The sequence below is a fragment of the Crassostrea angulata genome, chromosome 8 (assembly GCF_025612915.1).
Source record: "Crassostrea angulata isolate pt1a10 chromosome 8, ASM2561291v2, whole genome shotgun sequence".
Lineage (NCBI taxonomy): Eukaryota > Metazoa > Mollusca > Bivalvia > Ostreida > Ostreidae > Magallana > Magallana angulata.
Genome location: NC_069118.1, coordinates 19184203 through 19199731, shown reverse-complemented (window position 1 = coordinate 19199731; position 15529 = coordinate 19184203). Strand labels below are relative to the sequence as shown.

Below are 15529 nucleotides of genomic sequence, written 5' to 3'. Positions count from 1 at the left end.
TTAATATTTCCGGTATATTGACAGTAATGTGGACAAAAACTAATACTGAAGATATTTCAAGTTATGGATCAATCAACGGTCATGTGCATTTAAATATATAGAAAAATGATTAAGAATCTGCCTATTATTAGATTTAATCGAACATTTATAGCTCAGAAATAAGTTTGATGTAGAAAAAACTTGATCTAACTATGGCAGCCTCTTCAGTTGTCTTGGACAACAATACGCACAGTGATCTAGTCGACGAAACTAACCTAATGGGAACGAAAGAGTACCACTGCAATAGTGGAGACCTAATGGGAGGATTGGGGCTAGTGGTGCAAGCTGTGTTAGCATTCTTAGCTTTCACATCTCTAATAGGTAGGTGAGATTAATGTTCAAGAAACTATATATATATAATATATAAGATGTGCATGTGTAATAGGAAAGGAGGAATATTGAAAACATGGCTGGACCGGGAATCGAACCGGGGACCCCTGTTTCTCTAGTCAGGAGCTCTACCACTGAGGAGTCTTGGTAAAATGGGTAGGCAAACCCGGGCCGGGGCAAAATAAAAGCCGGGGCAGATCTATATTTTTCAATTTTCTTTGTTAAAAATCTACCAATCTCATTGAAATTTTCAGGATATGTTACCAATCAGTATGACTGTATTCGCTATAAGTATTTCTGCAAAACAATGTGTATTTAGAAATACAGCGACGATTGCTGATTTCTAAGTTGGTAAAATGGGTAGGCAAATCCAGGTCGACATTTTACGGTTTTCTGGACATATTTAAGAAAAAACTGAAAATTGAAAATATCGATCTGCCCCAGCTTTTATTTTGCCCCGGCGCTGGGTTTGCCTACCCATTTTACCAAGACTCACCACTGAGCTATCCAGACCGATATCCACATGCCATATAGCCCCAACTACTACAGTCCTCCCTCCTGATCTTCGCCATGAAGGCCACCCCAGGTTCTTCCCCTGGCAGGAGTTAACCTGTCAGTTCCTGGGGTTGGTCATGGCACCAAATGTAATAGGAAAGGAGAAATATTGAAAACATGCTGGACCAGGAATCGAACCTAGGACTCCTGTAACATACTCTAGTCAGGAGCTCTACCACTGAGCTATCCAGGCAGATATCCACGGTCCATATAGCCCCAACTCCTACACATGCTTACCCCTAATCTGAGATTCCTCATACTGTAACCCAGTATGTCACAATAATTGAATATAAAAGCGGGGGTTAGAGTCTGAAGAATCTCAAGATAAGCTTACCCCCACTGTTTTACTTTAAGCAACCAGTATGCGTATGATAAAAAATAATTAGTAAATGTTGTTGAATAGACAGTGAATATCAGAGTGGTTAGCTAAGTGATGGGGCACATGGTCACCAGACCAGAAAGTTAACAGGATGTTTCGCACCTAAACATTTTTTGCCTTGAGATGGTTTGCTCCTATTCTGCTTCATCCTGAGATTGTTGGCTCCTTGATGTTTCGCACCTATGCTTTAAGAAAGATGATCTACATATAAATGTATTGTATTTAGACCTAAATCATGTAAATTTTTAATAATACACCTTTTATATTTAAGAGTTTTTGTCCATGTACTAAAAAAGATTATTTAAAGTGCATAGCAGAGTATTCTATTAATATTATCATTAATTAGACAATAATTCCATGGATTTGTTGATTGAAGTAGTTCAAGTACATATTAAATAATCCCTTATATAACAACATGATGAATCGATAATATAATGAATTAAACAACCACTTAAATCATTATAAATCATCATTTACTATTTCATGGAGCTTAATAGACAACACAAATCGACTGAATTATGAGACCACTTCTTCGTCCTTTTATGGAGTGGCCTTCAGCAGATAATGATAAGACAAGTGATAATTAGATAAAATTACGAACATAAGATATATGAATGTGAGCAGCACAGGTTGTAATGTTAAAGCAGATAGCTGATGTAATGAAGTCATCCACACCTTTAGATCCGCGCTAATTACTTGCGTTAATACTGGTAGTACGTTCTCTAAATTTCTGCAAGAAAAATACTGTTAAATCTCAAGTGAAAGGCAGGCTATTATTGTTATTGCAACACAAATCACATCTTTTGTTTCTCTTTCTTAACAGTTAAAAGATACTGTGAGCCAATATATGAAAGACGACCCTGGAAAATATGGTAAATTTTAACTTTGATCCATGATTTTCTTTTAAATGCCATTACATCAATGATCACAATAATATTAATAAAGTATAGCATGCATTTAATATCAGATTCTAGTTCATTTGTAAAAGCATTCTTTTAAATTGAATAATGAATACATGTATAAACATGTATTTACATTTTTGATTAATTTGCTGTTAGTCTAACTATTAAGTTAAACCTTCCACCCACTCAAGGTAAATATTAAAAAGTTTACTTGATTTCTTATGTAGGTTCTTTGACACTTCCAAGCAGGGATTTGGGGCTGCTGTCATCCATTTTGCCAATGTCTTCCTAGCAGACATGTTTCAAGGAGACCCATGCACATGGTACTATTTATTAGAGTCTTGTGGTTATCTTTATTTATCACGAAATCCTTAGTAACATATCAATTAATTTATACTTTTTTAGGGAAGATGAAGTTTTAGCTGTATTTTCTTTTTTTTTTATTAAAAAGATAAATGATTCCTGCTTGAAAGAGTTGTAAAAATATGCAATAAATTTCTGTACAATTACATAGAATTAAGGTTAAGAGCTGATACATGTATTTAGATTTTTAAAACACAATTAACATTTCATCACAAAAGGAAAACGTCGATAAACTTAGAAACTTGAGCAAGTCTAGCATGTTAATGTATTACATTGATTCCTTAGGAATTATGAAATCTTCTTAATTTATACATTAGCTGCAATAATGTAGCCCTCTCCCGATTTTTTTTTTTTTTTTTTTTTTTTTTTTTAGTAAACATCTGATATAAAAAATCGGAGAGGGCTACATTATTGCAGCTATTTATACATGTACCATGTACTAGTTTGCAGTATCAAATTTATTCTGAACAATTCAGATCATATATTATTTAATAGCTTTTATTGTCACAGTATTTTATATTAATTATAATATAATGTATTCTCTTTACGCAGGTATTTTGTAAGCTTTGTACTGGACTCCACGATTGGTCTGTTTGTAATCTACATCGGCCTCAAGCTCACTCAACTTATCGTCCGCAAGCTCAAGTGGGACTCGCTGAAGTTTGGAGAATATGGTAGGTGATATTGATAGGGAATATTGAGCCCACCCTTTTATTAGACATTTCACCAGGTCATTATATTGACTTGTGTTTCATTCATACTCTTGCCAGCATATCTGATATCCAACTAATATTTTCTTAATGGTCTGAATTAACTGAGAAGAAAATGAAACCAGCTATTAAATTTTGATAAAAAAAAATTGCGTAATTTAATTGTTTAACCAACAATCTATACTACTCTCTGTTGATCATGTTGTTTGCATGCATATATAAATTGATATAACTTTATATTTTAAGGGAACCCCCCTGCCTGCAGTACCTGGGTGGGACAGTGTGCCCTCTATATACTGGTGATGATCCTGGAGAAAATTCTCATGACTCTTCTCATCCAGTTTGACTTCTGGAAAAAGGTAACTTAAATTCATTCTCACATCTGTGATATCAAATATCCTATAGAAAATTTCATCCAGTTTGCAGTCATTAAGAAATTTGAAAAATTCTAACAATCTGTCAATGTTTTCCACATGTGAATGTGCTTGGTTATTTAACCCCCTCTCTTCCCCAAAGATCTACTATTTGGTGGGCGTATTGAATGTCAGTTCCATCTTTCATTAACGTCAACATTCCTTTCTTATTTTACTTCACAACATAGCGAGATTGATCAGATATAAATGTAAGTGAGATTGATCAGATATCAATGTGAGATTGGTCAAATATCAATGTTAGTGAGATTGGTCCGATATCTATGTGTGCAAGATTTGTCAGATGTCAACATGAGCAAGATTGGTCAGATATCAATGTGCGCATGCATGTTGACCCAGTGTATAACAAACGGATTTTGTTTTGAATGCTGTATTTACTTTATGAGTTATATGATGTAGGTGAGGACGTTTCTGATGTCCCCCATTAAGGACCCCAAAGTGGAGCTGGTGATTGTGATGTTCATTGTACCTCTAGTTGTAAATGTAAGTCAGACATCTGTATCTTATCTTTACTTGTCTGTGTATTTGTGCTATTTTAAAGTAATGGAGGTCTAGGATATTGCCCTAATAATTTTTTTATTACATGTATCAGCTTTTCATGTAACAGATCTTTATAAACTAAAAAAAACAAATCTGGAAAAGTGTTTATAATAAATCTCCTAAGTTTGAAGTACTCTTTACTCAGCATTTCCACCTAGATTAAAAAAAAATTGTTTTCAAATTATAAAATCATTCTTAAAAATGAAGATGCTTTTGTCAGATAAACAGACTTGTTGATTGTATGAATTGAAATTTGAAATAATCTCCTGACAATCTTAATATAAATTTGGTTGGTTTTTATTTTGCATTGTTTGGGATACAGCATACAAATAAACTATAGTATAAACTCTAATTTTCTACAAACAGGCGTTTATCTTTTGGGTGGTAGACAACTTCCTTAAGAGGAAAATTAAAGGCACAAAGACAATATACGTCAGTGATATAGACACAACTGTGAAATACAGCAAAACCAAAGATGAGGCGAGGTGCTATAACAGAATCGAAAAGACGGAGGATTATTTTGAATCGGACATCTTGGCTTCCACTGATGATGAACCGGACTTGCGATTTCGTTGTACCGACGGTACAGAGAAATTACTAGCATGAGAGAGGTCATTCTTAGAAGTGGTCCCTGGTTAAATTCTGAGGGCTAACATCTCTATATTGGGAAAGTGGTTATTTATGAATGGTGTTAATTTACACTAGAACATAGTAAGCTTAAAACCGTGTAAAATATCCCTGTTTACAACAACAAAAACTTAAAATTGGTCAATCACACAACATAATATTTATTACCCACGTGTATTGTTTGACTAACAAAAATGCTTATTTTATTACCAGGGTAAATAACCACTTTTACATTAGTTGAAAGTATAGTCTGACTATTGCTAAGTAGTTTGGTTTGGTTCTTTTAAGGGTGCTTGATTCAGCATGTAGGGGGTTCTTTAGTTTATTTGGTGGAAATTACAATAGTGGTATTCACCTGGTTTTGTAGTGTTGTGTCAGTTGTTCCCATTACTCTTGTGTGTTTGGAGATAAATTAAGATTCATTTGGTTCCTCAGACTGAATAGCCACTTTAAAAATTTCATCATTATCATCAGAAGGTCCACATAAGTCCCATACTAAGCACTAGGTAACTCATTCTGACCAATCCCTGTGATTACAATGGCATTTTTTCTCCACGTTGGATAACAGCTTCCCATTTTGCACAAACTAATCTACCCCATTTTTGTGAAGTGCTACATTTTGCCAAAAACAGTTCATCATTAAATGTTGTCACTCTCTGTTTCATGTATTGCTTGTGGTGGTTTTTGTGAATGATTGGATACTTTGTAGAGTACATTGATGTTTGATGTGATATTGATGTTGATGGTCGTAACATTTTGATTTATTTTGTGCCATTCATCCATGTCTCAGAAAACTGTACAAATACACAAGCATGGTACATTACTGGTCTGTGTCCAGCATAATACAGAAATAAATTTTTTAAAAACCACGATACAGGTTAATAAATTGTGGATCAATTTTCTTCTTGTTGGGCATTTTATACAAGCATTGACATTCATCTAATAAGGATGTATATGGAATGGACTCTGCCACAAGGTTGAATTATTAAGAAGATTTTTTATGAATTGCTTTCGATTTCTTTGCCAAAACTTTGATTTATTGTAGCCAAAATTTGAAAAACAGCTCACATCAATTTTGTCTTTTAGTTCAGGGACTTTTCCAAATTACAAAAATAAAAAAAAACTATGGACATGATTACAATTTATTTTAATGAGAATTGTGATTAATGTTCATTTATTATATTTACTTTAATATGGATGTACATGTACTAGATTGATATATACTGAAGAGGCATTCTTATAACTTTTGTGACACATTATCTTGGTTGGAAGTTTTGAAAGTAACAAAACACAGACAATATACATATACTGGTACACATGCAGGCCCATGTAATGAAACAGGTTGATGAAACTAATGCTTGAAGTTCATACATATATGAATTCTGTGTTAGTGAAAAATGATACCTTCACGTCTTATGTTAAAAAGTGAAATTAATATGGATATAATTTTGGCTGTAACAGTATACAAAAAAAGTGTATGTTTTTTTTTTACGTCAGATTTTTCTCAGGGGGCAGGGGAAAATTATTGTTTTATGAATTTCTCTTGTAAAGACACAATTTTTGCTCCGTGCTTTCTCTGATACTTATTTTATTAATTAGCAATAATTTAAATGATGCTTAAACTTTTCCTGTTACTTTTAAGCAAACATTGTAATGAGTTTCTGGTATACAGTGTAAGATAACAAAGGTACTTTAGAAACTTTGGCTTTGTTGGCTATCAGAAGGAAACCCTCTAACTATTTATTTTTGAATTTTATTGTACTGGTACATATCTAGCTGTTTTTATTTTTTTTTAAACTTATATTTAAATTAACATTCTTGACTGAGTTCTTCAATTATTCCCTCCATCTATACTTTTATTTCGTTGTACTTAATTGAATATAAAAATTGCTATCAAAACTTCCAACATTTTGTTGAGGTTTGAGTGCAAATTTGTCCACTTCCACTCTTTTCTTTTATTTTTATTTTTCAATTTTAATTGTGTGTTTGTTTTTAAAACTGTTTTTAAACTCTTTGAACTCCATCCAGTTGCTATTGAAATTACTTAATTTAAATTCTTAGTTTTTGTAGTATTGAAATCCTGAATTTTTTGCATTTGTTTTCGCAATAAAAATTCATATCCTATGGTTTCATCAGTATTAAATGAATACCTGTTTTTTGAGTTGATCCATGTACCGGTAATCAATGGTCAGTGAATTGCAATTTATAATAACATATAGTTTTGATGGGATTATTAGCCACCAATTTATGTATTTTTGAAACTTTCTCATCAAATCCACAAAAATTAAGCCCATGATTAGTGAAACTATTATTACACTATTTGCTTCTCTTCTAAGAACTCTTCAAAATTGTAACATAACTTAAGTGTAATGGTCTGTGTCGCATATCATTATCATTTTACCAGCTGTATTTCGTTATTAATACACACTGCTTTGTTTAATGATCTAGTCAAAATTCAAACTTCTTAGAAATCCAAAATGGAAGAAAACAGGGAAATTAAATGTTCAGAATATGTAATAAGGTACATGAATATATTAACTTATTTAGCCAAGTACAAGGATGTTTTAATAATCAAAAAATATTTATGTTTTTTTCTGTACTAAACTACCATATACACTTGTAACAACTTAATATACTTCACATTTCAGTTGAAAAATCTTTTGTATTTTGAGATTGTTTTTGTTATCTTATTAAAATGTACAATGTAATTTTATTTTACACTAAGTCTTGCACTATCAGTTTTCAATATTTACAGGTACATACAGTATATAATTACCAAACATTATTCAAAATGGTAAATACATTTAATTCAAAATGAATAGAATTTTGCTACATTAACACTGATGTATTGCACATATTCAATATGCTGTGCTTGTTTTGAATAATGATAACCATCAATAAAGTTGTGTTAAGTTGATTAGTCCAGTGTTGTTTTTAATGATATTCAATACCATGTTAAGGCATGTTAAATACTCTTAGATATTTGTGGGAAAGATTGAATTTCTCCCATGCAATTGGAGACAAACTAAATTTAAAAGCATCTTTTGTTGAAATATCATGGTAAGGCCTAAAAAAAAAATTGTGTGTTAAACACACAACTTCTTTTTTTAGGCCTAACTATATAAATCAGAAATGTTGCTCTCTGTATTTAGCCATTATTTATTCTTGCTTTAACATGTTTAAGGTACCTCACTACACTGAGACTTATACTTTTTTAGACACTATGTCACAAGCTGGCGATTTAAACATTTTCTATCCATTTGGTTGTATATCGTCATAGCTCAGTGGTTAAAGTATCGAACTTGTCAACCGCAGATCACAAGTTCGAATCCACCTGGAGCTTTTGTTCACGTTTACTAAATTCAATTTCTGAAATATGATTTTTATTATATAAAATTGAACATTTTTCGCCTAGTTGGATTAGATAATTCTTATCCATTATGCTATCTATCAAAATCGAGTGATTTTCTGCCCATTGGAGAAACTATTTCAAGTTGTAGTGAGCCACCTTAAGGGAGCAGTGGGAGTTGTCGTGGAATTATTCTTATTCGTGGGGGTCAATGTTTGTGGGTAGCCAAAATGTTCCTTGTTCGTGGGGGCGTATTTTCGTCGGTATAGCAAGTTCTTTTTCGTAAATAAATACTAAACAAATGCGTGTATATACGTTCGTGTGGATGTAAATTTGTGTGCAAGAGTTATCAACGATCGAAGCCACGAACATTTGTCCTCAACGAACAATGATGATTCCACAGTAAATTTGATCAATGGTGAACATAATGATGAATTTAAAAAAAATTATCTTACGAAACCCTGCTACAAGAAAGTGTTTCATTGATATCATGCATGTGTATAAAAGCGCACAAAACGCAATGAATTTATGTCGCTTGATTCAGCGGATTTATTGCGTAAGTCACAAGTAACTGCTTTTACTTTCAAACAGTTTTATTTTCATGTTACCATGACAATCTTTGGACGGAAATATCTGGACCAATATCTCTCAAGAATCACCGATATATTTGAAATCAAAATTCAATTACCGTGATTTTCTGTCTAAATTTTGAATCTTTTATTAACCCTTTGCCAGTTTCCATTTTTTTTGACGAGAAAACGTCATTGATGGATTTATTTTCTGTTAGACATTGCTGTGGTTTGCTTTTAAATCCGAAACTAAACGATGAAAGTCCTTGTTATGGAAGTTTTTCCCTGAAAAATTATAAATATCATTTCTTTTATGGCGGGAGTTTGGGAAATGGCTTTTAAACGAAGAAGGTTGTTGTAAATAAACGTAAAAAGTATTCAGATTCTCCACACGAGGAGAATTTTGTATGTTATGAAATAAAGATTTTGCGATTGAGTTCAATGGATGGGAAAAATCTTCAACATCATCACAAATCAACTCCTTTGTCAAAAGGAACAAGAAGTTCGTATATTTATGTTGCACAGAATCCATCCATTCCTTGCTATTTTGAAAGATTTCTGCCTGGAATTGGTCTACCGTTATAAAGTGTAGACTGCTTATCTGTTTCAGTTCTTTAATCACTTCTGCACCGATTCCAGGCATAGCCACTGTGAAAATGTCCACATTCTCTGAAAAAGAAATATATTTTGTCGAAAAACAACATAAATTAAACAAATATAACTACATACATGTAATTCTGTAGTTTAGAATTTTTACAATAGATCCGCGGATCTCCGGTGGCTAGCGAGATATAACTACCAAAGGTAGGACTGACGTTTGTCCAAAAAAAACTAGAAGGGATAAAAACAACAATAATGAATCAATCAATTAATCTAAACAAATCAATTTTGTTCACTGAATATCGTGACGATATCGTCATCAACAAGTACATATTTAGTTATTTGGATTAGATCGCAACATAAGAACTCTGTATGCAGTATTGAGAGATATCGTTTCATATCACAATGAAAGATTTCATCCCTTTGATAAAACCAAAATTTATTTCTCTCCATTTTTAGCGATATAGTTAACCAAATCACTGGTTATGTTTAAAACAAAAATCAATCAATATGTACCTGTACCTTGCACGAGGGCGATTTCTGACTCGTCGTGGTTATTTTTCACCGAGTGCCCAAACCTCCATCTGTATACAAACACAACAGCTGTAGCAATGGCCAACAGACACAGGGCAACCAGTATGCTTGCTATTGTCTCCACAGAGGACGACAGAGGGGGCTGGGCTGTGTTGTCCTGCACCGGTTTGGGCAATGCTAGAGATGGTGGCGACAGTGGCGGCGAGACTTTGACTATTTCTGTATAATGCATTAAAATTAAAAAGTACAAATGTACATGTTATCCAAAATGTGTGAAATCATTAAAGTTCGACCATCCTGTTTTCGGTCCACTTCGCCTCCGCCATGGGAAAGGGAGTGGATCGACAATCCTTTGCTATATATAGAGAGGGTGGTGTTCGACGTGGATCCTTAGCTTTCTTAAATTTCCTTGGTGTCCCTTACCAACAAAATTACATCATCATAGAATTAAGAAACGCGATATTTATTCATTATTCATACAAAGAAATCTCCTACTACAGTACTTCTAGTATATAAATCAAATAAATAAAACGGTCGGCAATCAGCGAAATATTGGACATAAAGAAGAGAAACTTTTTTCTGTGTGTGCAAATTTTGTGCTACGTAATACTGTTTTGCGATTTGTTGTTTTGTTTCGCAAAATGATAGCTACATGTATAAAACATATCTTGGGATTGAATGAATTGCTTTTGAACTGAAACGATAAAATTTAATCCCAAAAAATTGCACCCGCAAAAAACTTAATTCTGGCTTTATAAAAATAGTATCACAATCAACATGAAGAGAGCTTTCGCGTGGATTTCTCTTCACATGAATACCATGTACGTCCTATTTATATTTCTTTTGGGTGCTAAGTTTAAAAAAAATATATTATACGCTTTTTACATACATGGTAATTGCCCTTTTCATGCGAAATTTATGCATTGCACGAGTGGAAAGGTGCAGTTGCCTGTTTCCACAGTCAAATGCATGTATCAATGATTCCACATTCACTGTGGATACAGTAATTTTTTAAGGAGGATGGGTTCATGGTCAACAAATCAACCATTAAATTTTCCTTAATTCAATTTTCAGAAATGCTTTCTTTATTTTCATATGTATAAACTATTACATAGTTAAAAAAAAATTCCAAATACATGTACTTCAGATATAATTAATTTTTGAATATTGCTTTATCTTTATCATGTTTATACAGAGCTTTTCAATTTAAAAGATTATTTTAGTCTTAAAAATGGCCACGACCATCCAGACTTCTTAAATGAAATACTTTTAATAAACTTTGAAATAGTTTCTTTTTTTAAAATACTTACCAATAAAACGACACAGGCTAGACATTCCTGGACCATTTACCTGGTACTAAAAACAGAAAGAACACAGGTAAACGTTTTAATTTTATTAATTTACCTGCACAATAACAGTATGCAGAGACATATATAACATTATTTTATATATATGTCTCTGGTTTCAACGTTCAAATTTTGATCAATATCATTCAAAATGCCAAATAAACCTATCTTCGAAATAAAAATGAATCATTGACCTAAAATCATGTCTTTAAAGGCTACTACACAATACTGAAACAAATTTACATACCAATACACGATAACTCTTCAATGGAATATTGAAGGTGAAATACTTTGAGCAAGGTTTCTGAAATATAAACAATAAAGAGAGAAAGGTTATTCTGTTTGCTTCTGGTGTTTTTCTTACTTTTATTTTGTTTCATTTTATTTCATTCTCTGCCTCTTTGCGGGGGAAGTGGGGCGCAGAGATATTAACTTTTAGAATTATTCAGATTGTTAAGGGATTTACGTATCCACCCCACCCCCTTTCACATCATCATCCATTACAATTCAAACCACCTCTGTTGCTTTGCAGTTCAGTGTCCGCTCCAGCCAGGTTTGGTTGTCGTCCCCAATGACCAGCACCGTGAGGGAGGGGTCCCAGCCGTGGCGCAAAACCGATTTACTACAGTCCTCCCGCTTCCAGCGGAAGAAAATGTTAACGTGAAAAATAGTCCCTGTGTCGTCAGTAGTCCATTTTACGTCACCCGCCTTGAAACATGTCAGGCATAGCAAGGAGAGCGAATCTACAAAAAAATATTTTTTGTATACTAGTATACAGGTTGTAAGAAATTTCAGTCCGACCGAGCCATCTAAAATACATTTATAATATACAATCATGCACATCTGTAATTAAACAATAAATATCTTATTTGAATATATAATAAAATTTACAAATATACATTCAACCTAATTCATGGCGAACCATTCTCAACCCCTGGACGACAATTCATTATGAGTCCCGTATACCATTTCGCTCACCTAAGCAACTTTTTATATGTAAAAGGACGCATTTTCACTTGATATGTCCCTGGGATTATACAGAATATGCATAAAATTCAAATTTTATCATTTGATAAAATGTCTTGCTTTCATTAAATTATAAAATGAAACAAACCTAGCTTAGTTTTTTTTTTTTTAAAGATGCTTTATACATGGTTATTTCAATGCATAAAAAAATGTAAATGTGAAATGTAACCGCCGCGAATCGAACAATTGTGACCGACGCCTATATAAAACGCGAACATATATTTAGTCAACTTTGCAAGTGATCTAAAACCAATATATTTACATTCTACTGTGTTTTTCCATTAAATTCCGTGATGTTTAAATGCCTCTAAATGCAACACCTATTCACTGCGTATGAATTTACGAGTAATTTACATAAGTAGTTCTCAAACAGTGATTTCTAAGTTATCGGTTAAAAAAAGCATTTCATGAATGTTGAATAAACACCATGTTTTATAATTCTTCAACAAAAAAGTTGACTTTATTGTTAAAAGCAATATTTTAAGAGTTATTTATCATGGATTATATTTTCATGCTCGCCGATCTCATCTCAACAGTCTTTGTAAAAACCAGTTTAAACCGGTTTGACAAAACAGCTGTTCTTGCTGTTACTAATTTACTCCCTCCGTTATCTGCACTTTATGTCGATTTATTTAAGTAAACAATTGATTTCTTCAGTAAGAGAATGTAAATATAAGCATTAAATGATTTATTTTTGACGTCGTCGTGTCAATAACTGCCGTCAGGTGAGCAGACAAATTATCATAACGCGCTAACGCGCGTTATTCAATTTGTCTGCTCACCTGACGGCAGTTATTGACACGACGACGTCAAAAATAAATCATTCAATGCTATAGTAATTTTCATTGCCGGGTGTAATTACGTGTAACATGTTGTGTAGTGAATAACAGGATTGTTTCGATAGAGAAGAAGTTGAATAGACCAAAATATCATAGACATAGATTAGATATAATTATAAATGTAAACCCTTGAGTTGATTTCAAAAGATTTTTTTCTTAAGGAATTTACTATGTCAGAGTGTACGTTATGGTGCCAAAGTTGTTGAAAAGCAAAGAAATTTGATATGTAATTTAAAAAGAAAACCGAGTGTTTTCTTATCGCACAGCTTTAAATTGACCAATTTCAAACTTAATTGAAGACACCTGATGAGAGCGATATAAAGTTTTAATAAAAATGTCAAGTTAAAAGACTAAATCCTTCGTTTTCCCCCATGGTAAACAGAATACGGACATTTTGATTGAAACTTATATTCATTTTGGAAAATTGCTATCACTGCGGCTAAGTTTCCATGGGTGATGGATCTGTCTTTTGCGACATACTAGTATCATATTACTCACAAGAAATATTATCATAAATTGTAGCTACTTGCAATTGAATTCTGAAAAGACTATAACTCTTCAAATTTTTCAAGGGACTCTCATTGGAAGAAAAGCATCCAAAGGTGGAGCAGTTGAAATTCAATGACGTAAATGACGTACAAACGACGTGACGTCAATTTTATATTGATAATTTATAGTTTCAAAAATCGGGTTACCTTTGCAGCAAACTCCTTTCGAAAGGACGCCACCAGAGCAGTAATATGGCGACGGACAACGTCTGTGTTTGCTCAATTTGTAGCACTCGACCAAAGAGTTGTTCTTGGCCGAGACCAAAGGTTGTCCTATAGGACACCTTGTATCTGAATGAATTAAGGCGGAGGGAGTAATTGTTAACATATTTGATTTAAAAAAACCCAGTCAAACATAACTGCAGAAGACAAAAAGTAAACAGACAAAAGAAAAATGAAACAAAAACAAACTGAAGAAAACGCAGAAAACTAAATTTAAAAAAAAATATTAAAAAGTCATATTAAACAAAACTAAAACAATCGATACTTCGTGTTGAAAATTTTATAAGTCTAGAGACATTTGATGTTACTTTTCATTCATTAAAGTACTTACTAGTAAGTTCAATTGTAGGCCTCAGGAATGGTAAGAAAATCACAAGTAAAGTGAATATAAACTTCATATTCCAGAATATACATGTACCATAAAATACACTTCTCATCCCCTCACCATCATCACTTCTTATCTTTCAAATTACTTGATTATACCATTGATACAAACAGTGCGTGCATGTTCGATACAGTGCAGTAACTATAGTTTACATTTTGCCAATAATCTGCCTTTCATGCACACAACAAACCTGTTTTTACACCGCCAGTTCGATCTTTAAATACTTTTGTCAAAATCTTTTTTGGTGGTTTTAACCTTTAACCTTACTTTGTTTAAATTTTGACTGTGATTTCTAATACAACGCGTGATTTAAATAAAAGTAGATCACGGAATTTGGTTAATCCACATGCATGACTGCATGGTCTAAAATGCAGAACAGAACAGCGCCGTCATTTTAAAGGGGACAGGCTTATCTGAAAACTTGAGAGGCGAAAAAAAAAACCTACCATTCGTCAAAATCCTATAACCCGTGATGGTTGGGGCAAGGGGGTAGGGTGAGAGGAGTGCGTATTACCCCAAACTACTAATTTTTGTCAATTACCTTGCACACTTTTCTACTTGGTCTCTTGATAGTGGGGGGCGGGGGCGGGGGGGGGGAGCTCCGTTAAGCCCCCCTTCCCCCGCCCCGCCCCACCCCCCCCCCCCCCCCCCCCGTAGTACTACCTACTTGAATGATATGTATTTCCCATTTCCAATCAAATTAACCTTGAAAGTACACTGACACATACGGAAAATACGGGATCCGCGTTGACGGTACTGTATGTATGAATAAGTGCTAGAGAAATAAAAATAAGTATATAAATCTATTCATTTATAATGATCGAAATATATGACTGTTCATAATTATAAGAATACTCCGTGTCCCCTCCCTATGCATGTTTATTAAATGTCAGGTGTTAATATGGAATTGCGTTTTATAAGCTCAAACATGTAGTATATATACTGACATCCTCATACACATAAAATACAGGTATGTATCATTATGGATGCATGTATATGTACTAACCCCCATCCCCAAGTCTGATTTTTTGTTACGGCGATAATATTTTAGAAATGTGCCGCGGATTTTCGAGCTTTGTCTTATAATTAATAATTAGAGCTGAATGATAATTCATAATAAGAGATTATGGAGTCCCAGATTTGACCTCACTGGGCATACTGAGTAAGTAACTAAATCGATGCACTCGCGGAGAGGCAATGCATGTGCATGTATGTCTCTGATGCACATACAACTA

The 15529-nt window shown here is 33.4% G+C and overlaps 2 protein-coding genes across 3 annotated transcripts; one reads left to right on the top strand and one right to left on the bottom strand.

Moving 5' to 3' along the window:
• The first annotated feature begins 11 nt into the window (after positions 1-11).
• Positions 12-7793, top strand: LOC128161428 (store-operated calcium entry regulator STIMATE-like). Its single transcript, XM_052824711.1, has 7 exons — positions 12-360; positions 2127-2175; positions 2433-2528; positions 3121-3242; positions 3525-3637; positions 4109-4192; positions 4616-7793. Exons 1-7 carry the CDS (start codon positions 192-194, stop codon positions 4853-4855), a joined length of 873 nt encoding a protein of 290 aa, XP_052680671.1. The 5' UTR covers positions 12-191; the 3' UTR covers positions 4856-7793.
• Positions 7794-8754: 961 nt separating this feature from the next.
• LOC128161425 (uncharacterized) lies at positions 8755-14519 on the bottom strand. Of its 2 annotated transcripts, none has more exons than XM_052824706.1 (7): positions 14241-14519; positions 13835-13978; positions 11791-12017; positions 11522-11578; positions 11239-11284; positions 9911-10147; positions 8755-9463 (listed from the first exon to the last, which is right to left on the bottom strand). In XM_052824706.1, exons 1-7 carry the CDS (start codon positions 14344-14346, stop codon positions 9009-9011), a joined length of 1272 nt encoding a protein of 423 aa, XP_052680666.1. In that variant the 5' UTR covers positions 14347-14519; the 3' UTR covers positions 8755-9008. The 2 variants fall into 2 exon arrangements, with proteins under 2 accessions (XP_052680666.1, XP_052680667.1); XM_052824707.1 differs by having other exon boundaries at positions 9917-10147; positions 14241-14518.
• Between the last annotated feature and the right edge of the window lie 1010 nt (positions 14520-15529).

Excerpts from the sequence above, each read along its gene's own strand:
- LOC128161428 (XM_052824711.1), top strand. The coding sequence starts at position 192 with ATGGCAGCCTCTTCAGTTGTCTTGGACAACAATACGCACAGTGATCTA. Across the intron at positions 361-2,126 it reads AGCTTTCACATCTCTAATAG|TTAAAAGATACTGTGAGCCA; the intron begins GTAGGTGAGATT and ends CTTTCTTAACAG. Across the intron at positions 3,638-4,108 it reads AGTTTGACTTCTGGAAAAAG|GTGAGGACGTTTCTGATGTC; the intron begins GTAACTTAAATT and ends TATATGATGTAG.
- LOC128161425 (XM_052824706.1), bottom strand. The coding sequence starts at position 14,346 with ATGAGAAGTGTATTTTATGGTACATGTATATTCTGGAATATGAAGTTT. Across the intron at positions 11,579-11,790 it reads TGAACTGCAAAGCAACAGAG|AAACCTTGCTCAAAGTATTT; the intron begins GTGGTTTGAATT and ends TTTATATTTCAG. Across the intron at positions 10,148-11,238 it reads TAGCCTGTGTCGTTTTATTG|AAATAGTCAAAGTCTCGCCG; the intron begins GTAAGTATTTTA and ends TGCATTATACAG.